Source organism: Astyanax mexicanus, chromosome 15, assembly GCF_023375975.1.
Source record: "Astyanax mexicanus isolate ESR-SI-001 chromosome 15, AstMex3_surface, whole genome shotgun sequence".
Taxonomy (NCBI): Eukaryota; Metazoa; Chordata; class Actinopteri; order Characiformes; family Acestrorhamphidae; genus Astyanax; species Astyanax mexicanus.
In genome coordinates, this window is record NC_064422.1 from 10058074 (window position 1) to 10075250 (window position 17177).

The following is a 17177-nucleotide window of genomic DNA, read 5'->3' on the forward strand; positions in this document are numbered from 1 at the left end:
GAAATACTCGTCCATCCACACAGAAGAATCAGGAAACAAAACAACTGAGAACAGTCATTATCAAAGCAGAGTAAACATGGTCTTGTAAAGAGTATATTAACTCATCTGGATCTGTACACACAGGTAAACAAAAGAACTACGCAATGCATTGTTGAATGGCTGAAATAGCTTTGAAACCAGGCCTGATTACCACCAGATCTGCCCTAGTAAAAAAGTAGATTAAAGTGTACTAAGCATTATTATGCTATAGTGCACTAAAGTGTTCTTGTAGCCACTTTATTATTAATCAGTATATTTAAAGAGTGATAAAATGGAACAACTGTTTTTGTACTTATTATACTTTAATTACAGTATAGAAATAGTGCAAAAGTCTTACTTAAATTGTGTTAAGTGTAATTAACTGTACTAAAATGGAACTATTTTAAATATACTTAAGTAACATTTAAACATATTACTCTATGTTGAATCCCATATTTTAAAAATGATTAAAGTAAAATTATAATACATTTAATGAGTATTACAACTGTATCACTATTATTATACACCAGGTATATTAGAAATGTACTAAGAATTGATGTTAAATATATGTGATATATTTACATTAGAGCACAAATATGCTTCTTGTTCCTGTCTTTTGTAAGCAGCACACATCTAGTATACTTTGTTGGCTATAAAAATATATTTTAAATATATACTTATGAATGTAATAATTTAATTTACTTTCTAAAAAGTTTCATGATACATTGTACTTTAAGTGAACTACACGTTGCTAAAAATGTACAAACGCATATTTGGGAATAAGAATTTTAGAAGTATATTGAATTACATTAAACTGAAAATGTTCTTCATAGTAGTCTAATTTTTAAAATACACTATATTGTACTTTTAAAAAAGTACGATCAAAGTTTACTTTCTAACATTTGATAAAAGCATAATAATAATAATAATAATAATAATAATAATAATAATAATAATAATGTACTTTTAATATATTTGAAGTAAGTACATAAATCTGTTAGTATATTTACAGCATACTTGGACACTTAACACACAATTAGGTATATATTATATATTTTTTCACCAGGGTAATCACCGCTAGATCTGCCCCAGTGAAAAAAAGTAGATTAAATTATACTAAGCATTATTATGCTATAGTGCACTAAATTTAATTACAGTATAAAAATAGTACTTAAATTGTGCTAAGTGTACTTAACTCATAAGTAAGTAACATTTAAACATACTACTTTATGTATGTTACCTCATATTTTAAGTATGCTTACAGTAAAATTATAATACATTTAATGATTATTACATCTGTATCACTATTATTGTACACCAGGTATATTAGAAATTTACTAATATATTGACGTTAAATATATTTAGAGTACAAATATACTACCTGTACCTGTCCTTTGTAAGTAGCACAATTCTAGTATACTCCGCTGGGTACAAAAATATATTTTAATATATTGTATTACAATTGGTTGATCTTGATCTCAGATGTTGCTGCCAAGAGAGGCACAACCAAGTTATTAGATTGGTTTGGATGGATTTTTTCATTATTAATTAAAATTATCATCTAAAAAGTGCTTTTTATACTTTTAAAAAAATATTTCTCAGGTTATACTAGTCTGATATTAAAATGTGTCTGGTAATATTAAAAGTAAAAATGGAAGATACGATAAAAAACAAAAACAAGAAATCTGTAGGGGACAAATACTTTTTCACAGCACTGAGACTTAAAGATAAGCCTCGTCACTCATTTTGTTCAGTTTCTCTCTGATTTCTTTCTTTGATTTATTTCCCTTTGTGAAATAATAAACATTTGTCCTGAGGCTCTGTACACACTGTGCAGATTTCTGAAGGTGGGGCACAACAAACAGAACAAGAAAGACCTGTTACTCCACTTTACATCACTTTAATTACAGACAGACATGATAACGATGAGCCAGAAGACCTGCCAGTTTTTGATTTACACTGCTGCTTATTAAACAGACTAAAGAACTTTATCATCGTTAGCTACGCCCCTTTCATATCTGCTACTACTACTAAAAATCTGAAGGTCCGCACTTAAAAAGTTAGATGTGAGAGCTGTATATGGAGGATGCATGTTAGCGATGCATGGCCACCACAGGCACGTAAATATCAATTCCAGTAAGAGCTGGAGGGCTTTTTTAATAGCCTTTTAAGTACACGTTTTAAAAAATCCAGAGAATGTTTTTTAATTCTTCCGCATTACTCCGGCACTGACGGGTATATCTGTATTGACACAGAGGAGACAGATTGTTTTTTTTATAACACAAAGAATGCAGAAATACTCGTCCATCTCAACAGAAGATTCAGGAAACAAAACTACTAACGTTCTTGTTCTCACAAGTCTATGATGTCATGTGGATCTGTACAAACAGGTAAAAAAAAAAAACAAAGCCATTTGTGTCAGGTCTGATGCTGATAGCGCTTCTGTCTCTCCCACACTCAGTGCTCCCTGCGATCTCCAGTCTCCGAACTACACTACCCAGAACGCACCACACGCTGACATCACACATTCACCTGATCTCAGTACACCCCCCGGAAGTCCGGAATACTAATTTTTCACAGTATAAATAGCCCTTTCACACGCATACCTGTGCTGAGTATTGATTGGTTTTCCACTGTGTTCTGCATCTGCACGTGTCTGAGTATTTCTGTCAAGGCTAGACAGTACTCAGACACGTGCAGATGCAGAAACAACGGGTAGTCAATATACAGAAAAGGTTCAACAGGGGCGAACAGCAGCCAGAGAGATAACACGTACCGAATAACGAGGGACAGTCCTGAGGTCATACACGGCAAGGCAATAGTGAAGAGCAGGCAAAAATCAGCAATGGTATAAACAGTCCACGTAATACACAAAGATCCAATGTCAGAGCGTAGGCAAAAATCAGAGTCGAGAATAAACAATCCAGGGGTCATACACAAAAGGAAAACACAGGCAAGAATAGAAACGCGTTGTAAAGTGGAAAACCAATCAATACTCAGCACAGGTATGCGTGTGAAAGGGCTATTTATACTGTGAAAAATTAGTATTCCGGACTTCCGGGGGGTGTACTGAGATCAGGTGAATGTGTGATGTCAGCGTGTGGTGCGTTCTGGGTAGTGTAGTTCGGAGACTGGAGATCGCAGGGAGCACTGAGTGTGGGAGAGACAGAAGCGCTATCAGCATCAGACCTGACAATTTGTCCCTTTGTTCTCATTTAAATGGATGAAATTGCTTGTTAAAAATAATCAGAATTAGTCTTCATAAAAATCCATATTTCACTGATATAAAGAGCAAACATACCAAAAACAAGAAACAGTCTGTGCAGGCAAGAATTAGCTGCATATATGGGTGTGGACAATTCAATATTCTGGTGATTATCCTCCCCTGATGTGCAGGAACAGTGACGTTACTTCGTAAGGGTGAAGACTAGCAAATGCCTCCTCCGACACATGTGTAGTCAGACTCCGCCTCTTTTTGAGCAGCTGCTCAAAAGCTTTGATGTAGCATTGCCGAGTAGCATCACAGCGCTAACACTCGGAGGAAAGCACAGCGACTCGGTTCCGATACATCAGCTCACAGACGCAGCCCTGTGCTGATCCACATCACCCTAGGAGTGATGAGAGGAAAGAACGCCATCTACTGTACTGTACCCACCCAGAGAGAGCAAGACCAACTGGGCTCTCTCAGGGATCTGGCAGCTGATGGCAAGTTGTATGACTGGGATTCGAACCAGCGATCTCCTGATCATAGTGGCACCGTGATAGTTAGCCCGCTGGACCACTCGGAACAGACCCCACCTAAATATAAACCCTTAAAAACCTTGTTCTAGTCCCACCTTTCCACTGGGCATCGTGACCTAAGCTGGCCATTCAAGTGCTTGTATTAACAATGGCAGCATTCTCTTCACTTTCCCTTTTGTTTAGTTTGTCCTGAGGCTCTTTACTCGCTGTGCAGGTTTTATAAGAGGTGGGAAACAAAAGAATAGAACAAGAAAGACCTGTCCCTCCACTTTAACATCCTGTACTCAAATATAAATACTCTGCATCACCTTAATTACAGACAGACATCATAACGGCAGGCCAGACGACATCGTTCTCCTCTGCTCATCCTTCCAGACTGAGCCATGAATTTATCACTGATCTCACTATGTGTTACTATAACACTGCTGTGTGCTGGAGGTGAGCTGATCACTGTTAATGTGGGATGTGATGTAGGGTATGAAGGGATTTTATTATGTGGATTTAAGATGGATTTTCGACTAAATTCTTCTGGCTGTAGATATATGATATTTTGTCTTAATAGAAATAATAGAAAAATAGAATTACTAAATAAATGGAATTAATAAAATAAAAAAACATAACATAAAAAAATCATTTGTAAGACAAAGACACAAGTAATTCTGTGAGTCTTATGCTATTATAACATTGCTCAAATGCTAGAACTCAGGTTGAAGTCAGTGAGAAACTGTTGAGATACTGATGAGATATTCTGAGATATTGATGAGATATTTTGAGATACTGATGTACAGTGTGGTCTTGTTCTTTTCTCTTCAACAGGCTCAAAGGCACAGACTGAAAACAGTAAGATCCTTCTTTTTCTTTATTTGAATAATTTAATTTTCAGCGCACTAATTTTATTTCAAACAATAATAAAAAATAATAGCATGTTTTTAAATAAAGCAACACTTCAGTATTAATGAATAGCTTATACCACTGTGCATTTTTTCTACATTTGTCATTGCACTGAAAACACAGGCGACGAGGTCTTCAGCTACAGTGATGGCATTTGCCCTTCTTTTATTTTTTTATTTTTAATCACATCAATAATGATGCATCACTGCTACCCATAGCAAAAAAAAGTAGATTATCCTGAGTATCCTAAGCATTATTATGCTATAGTGCACTAAAGTGTTCTTGTAGCTGCTGCATTATTAATCAGTATATTTAAAGAGTGATAAAATGGAACAACTTTTTTTGTACTTAAATTGAAGTTGTACTTAAACTTTAATTACAGTATAAAAATAGTACAAACGTCTTACTTAAATTGTGTTAAGTGTAATTAACTGTATTAAAATGGAACTATCTTAAATATACTTAAGTATCATTTAAACATTTAAACTACTTCATGTATTTAACCCCATATTTTAAATATGCTTACAGTAAAATTCTAATACATTTAATGAGTAGTGTATTACAACTGTATCACTATTTATAATATACTGGGTATATTAAAATGTACTAAGAATTGATGTTAAATATATGTGATATATTTACATTAGAGTACAAATATGCTTCTTGTTTTTTTCTTTTGTAAGCAGCACACTTCTAGTAGGCTACACTACGTTGGGTATAAAAATATATTTTAATATACTGCACTACAATTTTTAGTGTTAAAAGGTTACTTTACATTTTATAAATGTAGTAATTTCATTTACTTTCCAAAAAGTTACGTGATACATTGTACTTTAAGTGAACTGCTGTATCAGATGTTTTTAACACTAAAAGTGCTAAAAATGTACAAAAGTGTATTTGGAAATAAGAATTTTACAAGTATATTGAATTACTGTACATTTAACTAAAAGTCTACTTCATAGTAGTCTATTTTTTTTAAATACACTTGTACTTTTTTTTAAAGTATGACCAAAGTTTACTTTCAAACATTTGATGAAAGCATAACATTAATGCACTTTTAATATATTTTAAGTAAGTACATAAATCTGTTTATCATACTTAGACATTTCTCAATATGTTTTAAGTACAATTAGTTATTTTTATTTTTTTTACCCAGCAATTGATTCTGTTAATTGTTTAACAAGCTGGAAGCACCTATAGAAATGGACTGTTGTCTAGGTTTATTTTAGTCAGTGGAGCACCTGTCCACACAGCCCTGAAAAAATCTGATTTGGATCACATTAAGGGACTTACTTCAACATTATAATGTGAATGCAGCACTTGTGAATGTGAGCGTATAATGTGAAGTTCCACTACTTTCTAATTATGCTTTCTAACTGTTTTATAAACAGTCCAGGTCACTTTGAAACTTCTTGCATCATGTTTTGACTACTGACATAACCAGTTAATGAACCTTGAAGCTTTGTGTTTACTGATACGTATGAAATGCTTATGTATGTGTTATGAAGCTCCTGTGTGCAGCTCTCCAGAGAGGTTTTTTTTTATAATGTGCTTCATAGGGAGGGGGTTATAGTGTTCTTTGCTTATGTAATCTGTATAATAATCTAATAGTCTCCGTATCTTTTAGGCTGTGGGTTTGCTCCTCTGAACACCCGCATTGTGGGAGGTGCCAATGCCCAGGCGGGGAACTGGCCCTGGCAAGTTAGTATGCATCACCAAGATCAACACATATGTGGAGGAACACTCATCCACCAGGAGTGGGTTCTCACCGCCGCCCACTGTATCCTCTCGTAAGTGGAAGTTGGTTCTTTACACACACTTTGAAAAGAAAGATTTATAGATGGTTTTTGTACAGAACCAAAATGTTATTCGCGCTGCAATAAAAGCAAAAATAAAACCATTGTGACAGACTTTATTTAATTGAATTGAATTACGCAAAAGGCATGTGTTTTGAGCGGAACGTGAAATAAACCATTCAGCATCACCTGACATCAGCATCCCTTTAAGAGCTTTGGTGGATTGGTATTTTAAGGGCGCAGCACCTAAAACTGACTTGTGCCTTCATATGGAGGACGAAAAATGAAATGAGTATATATAAATGAATGAATCAATAAATAGATAAATAAATACACGTAATAATATTTGTGTAGATAAATAAATAAATTAATAAATACATTTTTTCATTCAAAAGTACACACTTATTATTATATCAGGAATCTATTTCCTGGTGTAGAAGATGACAATCATTTATTGTTTGGCATACCACCCTGAAGAGGCACCCTGTGTTCATAATTTCACACATTTTTAAATGTGCTATATACATCCTATGTATAACTTTTTTTTGTGCAGATAACGTATAGGGTTAAAACCAAAAAAATGAAGCGTACACTGTGGGAATTTTTATCTGAAGCTTTTGTTATTCAGCCTGCTATTGTTCAGAGTTTATATATTCAGCTACATTTGCCCTGGTTTAGATTTACATGTGGTGGAGTTTTTAAAGATAAAACCAACAATTTCTAAGAATAGAGCCGTCATCCGTCTATCCGTTTTATTGGAGATTATGTAACATCTGCCTGACTACTAATAGAGGCGTCTGAACAGCTCTAAGACTGCGACTTTCAAGTGCATTGGTTGCATTTAATCAACAGAGTTAAAACAAAAAAGGTTTTTATGTGAAAAAAGTCAGATTTAAGGGTGTAGGAGAGGGTTTGACATTAGGGGGAATTGCATTTGCTTCTATGAATCAAAGTCCACCTTGTCCCCTAAAATATTAGCTATGAGCTAAAGCTATACGTCCACTGTAGCTACGCTAGTATTGTACATCACTGTACGTTTAGTGACAGCAATGCACATGATTATCAACCTTGAAATTTACAAAATCTCACAATGGAGTTAAAATATATGCCAATAAATCCCATTATATTTTGAGAGAATGCAGTTAATATATACATTTTATTAACAAATAAAAATATTATTATACACAGATTTGCTGTGAGTAAAACCTCGCCTTTTTTGAACATTTTATGCAAGAATAAAAAAATATGTATTACAGAATACAAAAAAGATAAAGATACATTGTCGCATCATAGGATAAGTTTTAGCAATTCTCCTGTGTGAAAGTAGAGTAAAAATAATATCTTGCTGGAGGATCTGAAAAGTCGCTAAGTTGGCAACACTGGTCTCAAAACTAGCCTTAACATTGTTTAAAAAACTCAGCTCGAAGGCTGTCCGATTTGCCTTCAAAACACGCTTTCAAAATAAACATTTTAAACAGGTTATGCTTTTTCTGTATTTCTGCTGTATAATTTTTGGGTCTGGTTTCTACACCAATGGTCTGATTAATTCAGTGAAAATGATTACAGCTTCCTGTATGGAAGCAAACCAGATCCACTACATACTTTAAAAGAACATTTCAGAGGATCTGTAATTAGAGCTTCTACTACGACAGCAGATCTGTTGGTATAGATTACAACAACAGCAGTGATAACAATCATATAATGAGTAATAGAGTGTCACTCTATTACTCATTCACTCTATTAATAGAGTGTCAGTTGAAAAGTGTCACAATAACTGGAAGAAGTGAATATTTTTAGGATCAGTTTTGAGAAGCGAGCCAATCCAAAAAAGAGAAGGCCAGACTCAGGCAAAGTATCTAAACTCTACTCTGTAGCTCCTCCCTTCTGTCTGGTACTGCTTACATTACATTTGGCAGATGCTTTTGTCCAAAGCGACTTACAATAGTGAAGTAAAAAAGTAATAGAAGTTAAAGGTAAAAACATCTTTAGATAGGGCCTAAAGGACGTCAAAGGGAAATAATGGGATAGAGGATTGAAGGAGGGGAAGAAGGAAGTGAGGTTAGAAGTAGAGAGTGTGTTAGAAAGTAAGTGCTCTTTGAAGAGCTCAGTCTTCAGGAGTTTATTAAAGATAGTGAGAGATTCTCCTGATCTGGTAGTAGAAGGTAGTTAGTTAGAGGTGTTAGGAGAGTAAGTGCTCTTTGAAGAGCTCAGTCTTCAGGAGTTTATTAAAGATAGTGAGAGATTCTCCTGATCTGGTAGTAGAAGGTAGTTAGTTAGAGGTGTTAGGAGAGTAAGTGCTCTTTGAAGAGCTCTGTCTTCAGGAGTTTATTAAAGATAGTGAGAGATTCTCCTGATCTGGTAGTAGAAGGTAGTTAGTTAGAGGTGTTAGGAGAGTAAGTGCTCTTTGAAGAGCTCTGTCTTCAGGAGTTTACTAAAGATAGTGAGAGATTCTCCTGATCTGGTAGTAGAAGGTAGTTAGTTAGAGGTGTTAGGAGAGTAAGTGCTCTTTGAAGAGCTCTGTCTTCAGGAGTTTATTAAAGATAGTGAGAGATTCTCCTGATCTGGTAGTAGAAGGTAGTTAGTTAGAGGTGTTAGGAGAGTAAGTGCTCTTTGAAGAGCTCTGTCTTCAGCAGTTTATTAAAGATAGTGAGAGATTCTCCTGATCTGGTAGTAGAAGGTAGTTAGTTAGAGGTGTTAGGAGAGTAAGTGCTCTTTGAAGAGCTCTGTCTTCAGGAGTTTATTAAAGATAGTGAGAGATTCTCCTGATCTGGTAGTAGAAGGTAGTTAGGTAGAGGTGTTAGGATAGTAAGTGCTCTTTGAAGAGCTCAGTCTTCAGCAGTTTATTAAAGATAGTGAGAGATTCTCCTGATCTGGTAGTAGAAGGTAGTTAGTTAGAGGTGTTAGGAGAGTTAGTGCTCTTTGAAGAGCTCAGTCTTCAGGAGTTTATTAAAGATAGTGAGAGATTCTCCTAATCTGGTAGTAGAAGGTAGTTAGGTAGAGGTGTTAGGATAGTAAGTGCTCTTTGAAGAGCTCAGTCTTCAGCAGTTTATTAAAGATAGTGAGAGATTCTCCTGATCTGGTAGTAGAAGGTAGTTAGTTAGAGGTGTTAGGAGAGTTAGTGCTCTTTGAAGAGCTCAGTCTTCAGCAGTTTATTAAAGATAGTGAGAGATTCTCCTAATCTGGTAGTAGAAGGTAGTTAGTTAGAGGTGTTAGGAGAGTTAGTGCTCTTTGAAGAGCTCAGTCTTCAGGAGTTTATTAAAGATAGTGAGAGATTCTCCTGATCTGGTAGTAGAAGGTAGTTAGGTAGAGGTGTTAGGAGAGTAAGTGCTCTTTGAAGAGCTCAGTCTTCAGGAGTTTATTAAAGACAGTGAGAGATTCTCCTGATCTGGTAGTTGACAGAAGTGTATTTTGTTCCACCATTGGGGAACTCTGTATGAGAAAGCGAGGCAATGTTCATTGGAGGAGCGCAGCGGCAAGGAGGTAGCGTAAGCCTTCAGGAGTGAGTGCAGGTAGGAAGGAGCTGTTCTGTATCACCTTGTAGGCGATTGTAAGAGCTTTTGAATTTGATGCGAGCATCAACTGGTAGCCAATGGAGCTCAATGAGCAGTGGGGTGACATGTGCCCATTGGTTTTGGCTGGTTGAAGACCAGACGTGCTGCTGCATACTGGATCATCTGGAGCTGTTTTACTACGCAGGCCGGGAGGCCAGTTAGTAGGGCATTGCACTAGTCGAGGCGTGAGATGACGACTGCTTGTACCAGGAGTTTGGTGGCCTGTTGCATCAGAAACGGTCAAATTCTTCTGATGTTATAAAGCGCACAGCGGCAGGATCGAGTAACTGAGGCCACATGGTGCGTGAAGGATTGGGGATGGTGCGTGGTGACATTTGAACTTGTTCTGCTTAAAGCTGAATTGTTCATACACGGTTCTTTCCATCACACCAGCTTAGATACCAGCAACTGGATGCTGTACCTGGGAAGAGAGAATCAGAGCACAGCCAATCCCAATGAAGTGAGCCGGGGTGTCCAGGAAATTATCATGCACCCCTCCTACAACAACACTCTGTTCAACAACGACGTCACCCTGATGAGGCTGAGCTCACCGGTCAACTTCAGCGACTACATCCGGCCCATCTGCCTGGCATCCAATTCCAGCACTTTCTACAGCAACACCACCTGCTGGTCCACAGGCTGGGGACTCCTTAGGCATAATGGTAGGATTTCTTCATATTTTAAAGATATAAAGATATATAATTATCCTCCTTATTGCAAGTGTGGTGCATCAGTGAAGATGTGTGTGATTTTCTAAAGGGGGCATATTCTACAAAACTCACTTTCCATGCTTTTGTATTTCCCACGGGTCATGACTGCCCCTATAAACACTACAAACAGCAAAAAAATCCATCCATCTGTTTTCTGTCAATCATTTCAAAGAGTTTGGTGTTTGGAATAGTATGCTTCTAAAAAAATTACATATCGGCCATATCGGTACACAGCAGGATTAGCCAGCAGACTTTGTCTGATGGAGGGATCTGTACCTACTCTCTGTGGTTTAGATGTTTTAAATATTAGGCTACAATGTACAAAATTAATTAAATAAAGAAATAAAAAAAAAAAAAACATTGAATGAGAAGGTGTGTATAAACATTTGACTGACACTGTATATTAAAAGAAACTGGTGTGCCACATTCCACTGTTTATTTCCATGGGGAAAATTTGTATGATAACATAACCAAAATCATAAATTAGAAAACATACTGTCTGAAACAGCACTACTGGTCTACATGTATACCAAATTTTGTTGTTTTTGAATGTTGTGACCTGTGTACAGCTGTTTTTTTAAGTTTTGACCAAAGTTTACAGACACTTTTTTTTCTATGGGGAAAAATCAGAGCTAAAAAATGCCTGCTGAACGGAAATCGTATGAAGCTTCACTTAAAAAAACCCAAGCAGCCTAATAAGGTAGAGGTTCTATGATCCTGCCATTTTGGTCTAATGGTTGAGAACCTCAGACAGTGAACAGCAGAATTTGGCCAGCAGACTTTTTCTGATAGAAGGATCTGTGCCTACTCTCTGCGGTTTTGGTGTCTTTAATATTAAGCTACAATGCAGAAAATAAATTAAATAAAGAAACCATTGAATAGGAAGGTGCGTCCAAACCTTTGACTGATACTGTAAAAATAAAAGCACTGTAACAAATACAGCCTGTTTAATTATAAGGGAGAAACTGGGGTGGGGATATGATGGTGTAAACATGAAGTATTTTTTAAATAAAACTGAACGTAACAAAAGCATGTAGCATATAGTGTTTTATTAACTGAACTGTATCTTCCAGTTAGATGAACAGAAACACTGATAGCTGTTGGTTTGTTTATGTGGGTGTTGTGGTTGCTGATCTAGGCTGTAGCTGCTGTGTTCTCATATTTCAGCAGCTGGATTTTTCCGTTCACTTGCTAACTGACCTATACTGACCCATACTGACCCATACTCTGTGTTTCTTCCAGAGTCTTTAGCCTCTGAAACCCTGCAGGAGGTAGAGGTCCCTGTCGTGGGCAACAGCCAGTGTGCATGCAACTATCAGGTAGCAAAGGATGCCAACATCACGGCTCAGATGATTTGTGCGGGCAGTGCGGGTAAAGGAACTTGTCAGGTAGGTTTATATAAATATACTGAAATAAATGCACATATGTGCCAAATAAAATACCATAAATTAAGCAGGATGGAAATTAACTAGATGTTATATAATAGAAATATTAGGAAATAAATGTCGTAATTTAGGAAAGCTATAAATATATTTCCAGTGAAATGTCACAGCAATATGAAAATAAATAAAAATAAATCTATATCAACTAGAAAGGGCCAGTTAATAAACAAACTTTAGGTTGGCTTAGAAAAGTGTGCTAATAATGTTAAAAAAATAAGGTATTACATGTTGTTGCTAAGGTGTACCAGGTGGTTGCTAAGGTGTTCACAGTTGATAGGCAGTGGCATAGCTAGAATGGTTGCTAAGGTGTTGCTCGGCAGTTGCTAACATATCTAAAGTGGTTGCTAAGTGGTTTCTTGGCAATTTCTGTCATATCTATAAATTTCTGTCAAGTGATCGCTAAAAAAAGCCCGCTGTATGAAAACTGTACAAAGCATCACTCCAAAAAGCCCAAGCACCCTAATGGATAGAGGTTCTAGGATCCTGCTCATTTTTTTTTTATTCTACCTCAAAAGCTGTGGAACAAAATATGAATTAAATTTTGCAAATAGAATAATAATAATAATAATAAGCCAACTTATATAGTAATTATTGAGTAATCCTTCTTAAATACATAATTTATGTTGACATATGTCTAAAAAAATTAAATATTATGCAAAAAAAATACACATCGTAGATTTTGCAATTACTGTATAGAGTTTTTACAATTAAGATTAAAGTTAAAATATAAAAGCTAAAATTTAGGTCCCTTGGCATTTTTTTTAAATAATCTGTTTTAATAAGATGTTAACAATAAAACCCATTAATTAATCAAGTCAACCATTAGTATAAATCACATATGAATAGAGCCAAAAGTACTGAATATAAAAAATAACATAAATTATGACTTACTGGGTTTTGAGTGGTCCAGTGGACTAGGGCACTGCTTGCCATCAGCAGCCAGAGTCAGAGGGAGCACAAGTGGTCGTGCTGTTTCTGGGTGGGTAGATTCTCAAGGGGAAGTCGGTCAGCACAGGCATTTGTTAGTTGTGCTTTCCTCTTCTTCTTAGATGGTTAAAACTGTGCCAAAGGTCTACCTATAATTTTTAAAGAAACTGTTTCAGTAACTGAACTGAGAGTTAGAAGGTATTTGGGCAGAGGTGGAAAAAGTACTGAATAATTGTAATTAAGTAAAAGTACCTTTACTTCGCTAAAATTCTACTCAAGTAAAAGTAAAAGTACCCATCTAAAAATCCACTCGAGTAAAAGTAAAAAGTACTTAATTTAAGATGTACTTTGAGTAAAAGTTACATGGTTACTTTTAATTATTTGATGTAAAAAAGCAAAAACAAATCATAAATTAAATAGTTTTTAATGAACTATTATTCCACATAATAATTTGGATCTTTCAGGCAGTATTAGTTTAGACCACCCCATAAAACCTTTTTTTTTTGTTTTTAAGAAAAAGTGGCATAGGTTTCTATGATCCATGTTTTTTAAGCAAACATTTAAGCAGATTGTTTAATGATAAAAATACTTACCACCACATGCTTTCGCATGAGGACGTTATTGCCTCGTTATTTCACGTGCGAGCATCGGTGCCAATTGTTTTATTTCCCCAGCATTTTATTTTTTACTCAGTAATTGGGAGTTTTCCAATGTAGCAAACTTGTGTCAAAATGTACTTTTACAAAAGTAAAATTACCTATTTTAAAAACTACTTTCAAAATTACAAATTACTCATAAGATCTACTCAATTACAGTAACTTGAGTAAATGTAATTCATTACTTTCCACCTCTGTATTTGGGAAACAGCAGTAAGCCTGACATCGTTTCTACCTCTCCGCAGGGTGACTCTGGAGGTCCGCTGCAGTGTAAGCAGGGTTCTGTTTGGGTCCAGGCGGGCGTGACCAGTTATGGAATCTCCTGTGCCGCTGGGATTCCCGAGGTTTATGCCCGTGTGTCAGAGTTCCAGTCCTGGATCACTGAGAACGTCGCTGGATCCAGCATTGGCTTTGTGACGTTCTCATCCACTGGGGAGGATTCAGACAGCAGCTTCACCTGTACCGAAGACAGCTCTAGCTCAGCTGCTGCCCAGCCAACCCTTTCCCTGTTCAGCGTTCTCCTCATCTTCCTCTCATTCCACCTGTGTTCCTCACTCTGATCTGCTCAGGAGTCCACCCACCCGCTATTCTTCTCCTCTTAGAGAAGATCTCCACATGCTCACCCTAAATAATCTTAAAATAAAAAAGTGATTGAATACAAATACAAACCACCAAAGGCGTAGCAGCATGTTTGACACATTTGCTAAAACGAATCTAAGCCCACCCTACAGTGAATTAGAATTTGCTGAGTTACATTTAATCACAAAAAAACTAAATACATTTTTCTCTACTTTTGATTATTATTAGTTAAATCCAAGCAAAGGTCACTTAACAACCTAAACATTTTACTCCACATTACATTTACTGTTGTTAGAAAAAAATGTGAAATGTCTGCATTATATACATATGACAAAAAACTGAACAGTTATCACCTAATATTTTAAATAATATAACAATTGATTATTATTATTATTATTATTATTATTATTATTATTATTATTATTATTATTGACATGTCTATTGTATATTTACATTTTCTCCACTTTTTAAAAAACTCCTTAGCATTGGGTTCTGTATTTTTAATTAGTGATTTTTGGCAGCAGTTAAATGACAAAACCCTCCCAGTCTGTTAGCAGAATAAGACATTACCCAAAAGTCGTTTTTATTGCAGTAAATTGTTATTGTTGCGATTCATTGCTCTCATCGCTGACCTCGCTGACCTGCGGCAGTGCAGATTTTGGCGCGCTTTCAAAATAAAAGTTTTAAAAAACTTAAAACAATTTCCATCTTTTAAAAAAGCCACCTATTTATAATCCCCCGGTTCCTACGACAACGCAAAATCACAAGGGGATTAGAAATAGGTGGATTTTTTTTTAAAAGGTGGAAATTGTTTTTACATTTTTTTTTAACTTTTATTTTGAAAGCGCGCCAAAATCTGCACTCCCGCAGGCGAGTTCAGTGATGCAGTTACGTGGTTCCAAGATTAATAAATGCAGTTAAGAGTTTGATTTATTAGGTAACTTACTGTGTTTAGGCACTTGCTGGTTTAATATGAACATATAAAACATTTAAAATATACAGCATTAAAAAAATATGTATACCAATGTTTTGTAACACAAGTCATATTTTTGCAATATTACATTTTCCAAGTGCTTATTTTACTTTCAGTGATAGTTTTATATCTCTCATCTTAGATTATTTTCTTTGGTGATAGCTCAAAGTGTGAACTACACTTCCTGACTGTAGGTGGAGCCCAAGAGAAAGAAATACCAAATAACATTTACCATTTCTTACATAATTCTGCTTTATATGGTTTATAGGGTTGTGCATGCTTTTAAATTTTTTTTTTCCTTCCTAACCCTCCATTTACTGTGACCTTGTGGATTTATGATCAAAAAGTGTTGTAACTCATTAATAAATATCAAATTTCCAACCTTGTTTTATTTTTTTCTTTTAATGACCAATAAAACATTGGATTTCCAAAACAGCAGCTTCACAATAGAAGCAAAACCCTTTTTAAACTTTGAATGAAATGTATTACAATGTAAAAACTGATGTGAAATGGTAAAAAAGTATGTAAAAGTGAGTAAAACAGTGTGTAGAAGAGCTCTGTTCTGATCTTTCATGCCTTGTTTAGCAAGTTATGGGCTGAATATGCATGAATATTTTTTTTTCATAGACTCATTACGGGCAATTTTGCCAACTTAGTGATTTTGTCGCCTGATTTAGTGACTTCCAGACCCCTAGTGAGTTATTTTCAAAAAGTGATTTTCTAAAATGTACAAAAGCTTCTGTCCACAGGAAGCCTGCACTTTACTCACACTCACCCTGCACCCACCACACACTCTCCCCACTCACCACCTTCACCATCACTTATCTTCACCATCATTTATCTATCTAAAATGTAAAAGTAATATTTCTATCCATGTGATCAATCAGTAACAGATGCTGTAAATACTGTATACTGCATTACAACATTACAACATAATTTTTTTATTGTTTAGTGTACCTGTATTCACCTAATCTCTACAAAAAAAATGATAGAAGATGGTCACACAGGCCTGATTCTAGACGGGGGGTGCCATATCGTATTGTAAGCAATAATATTGGCAACATTTTTTATATTGTGAACAATATTATACCCTGTAATATCGTGCCATATCACCCACACCTAATTATCACATCAGGGTACTTCTTTTTTGCTGTTTTTAGCAAAAGAAAAATTCACACTGTTTTTATTTCCCATTATATATCTACTAGAGACAGATTATATCTGTCCAGTATCATGTATTTTACTTTAATTCTGAATATATGGAGATATTTGGAGAGCATTATTAGTATCATGACATTCTGGATCATTGACTTCTTTTACAAATCTCAAATACAAATTTATTGTATATATTTTTTTTATATCTCAATATCTAATCATAAGCAATATTATATTTTCATTTGAATTTTGTTGCAGTAGTGTATTCTTGAAATATTTGCTTGTAATTCAGTGTTTTTTCATATCGCCAAGAGTATCGTTATCACAAAAAAAAACAACACGATAATATTATTTTAGCACCATAATTCTGTATGTTTTTCTTCATAGTTTGGGTGATTTTAGTATTAATATACAATACAGAACATTTTTAAAATGACAAAAAAAACACTGGTACTGTATATTTCTCACCTAATTCTCACCTTGTTTCAAAAAAGGAACAAACTTCATTTTAATAACATGGCCCGTAACTCTTTCTCAGTGTCAGTCTGCTGTAGTTATCGATGCTGAAGTACAGGACGCCCACACATGATGCATATTTTTAAACATAGGAGGGAAACACATTATCTAGATCAAATCTGACAGTGTTTCACATGATACTTATTTTAACTCAAGTGGGCAGAAGGGAACTGCACTCCACCCAATGAGTGAGCTGCAGGATTAGTATGACCTTACTGACTG

General features: G+C 35.4%; 1 protein-coding gene across 1 annotated transcript; it reads left to right on the top strand.

Annotated features, from left to right (window-relative positions):
• The first annotated feature begins 4082 nt into the window (after positions 1–4082).
• On the top strand, positions 4083–15665 carry zgc:123217 (serine protease). Its single transcript, XM_015605694.3, has 6 exons — positions 4083–4197; positions 4576–4599; positions 6278–6440; positions 10391–10659; positions 11950–12095; positions 13978–15665. Exons 1-6 carry the CDS (start codon positions 4143–4145, stop codon positions 14290–14292), a joined length of 972 nt encoding a protein of 323 aa, XP_015461180.3. The 5' UTR covers positions 4083–4142; the 3' UTR covers positions 14293–15665.
• The last annotated feature ends 1512 nt before the right edge of the window (positions 15666–17177 follow it).

Excerpts from the sequence above, each read along its gene's own strand:
- zgc:123217 (XM_015605694.3), top strand. The coding sequence starts at position 4,143 with ATGAATTTATCACTGATCTCACTATGTGTTACTATAACACTGCTGTGT. Across the intron at positions 4,198-4,575 it reads AACACTGCTGTGTGCTGGAG|GCTCAAAGGCACAGACTGAA; the intron begins GTGAGCTGATCA and ends TCTCTTCAACAG. Across the intron at positions 12,096-13,977 it reads CGGGTAAAGGAACTTGTCAG|GGTGACTCTGGAGGTCCGCT; the intron begins GTAGGTTTATAT and ends ACCTCTCCGCAG.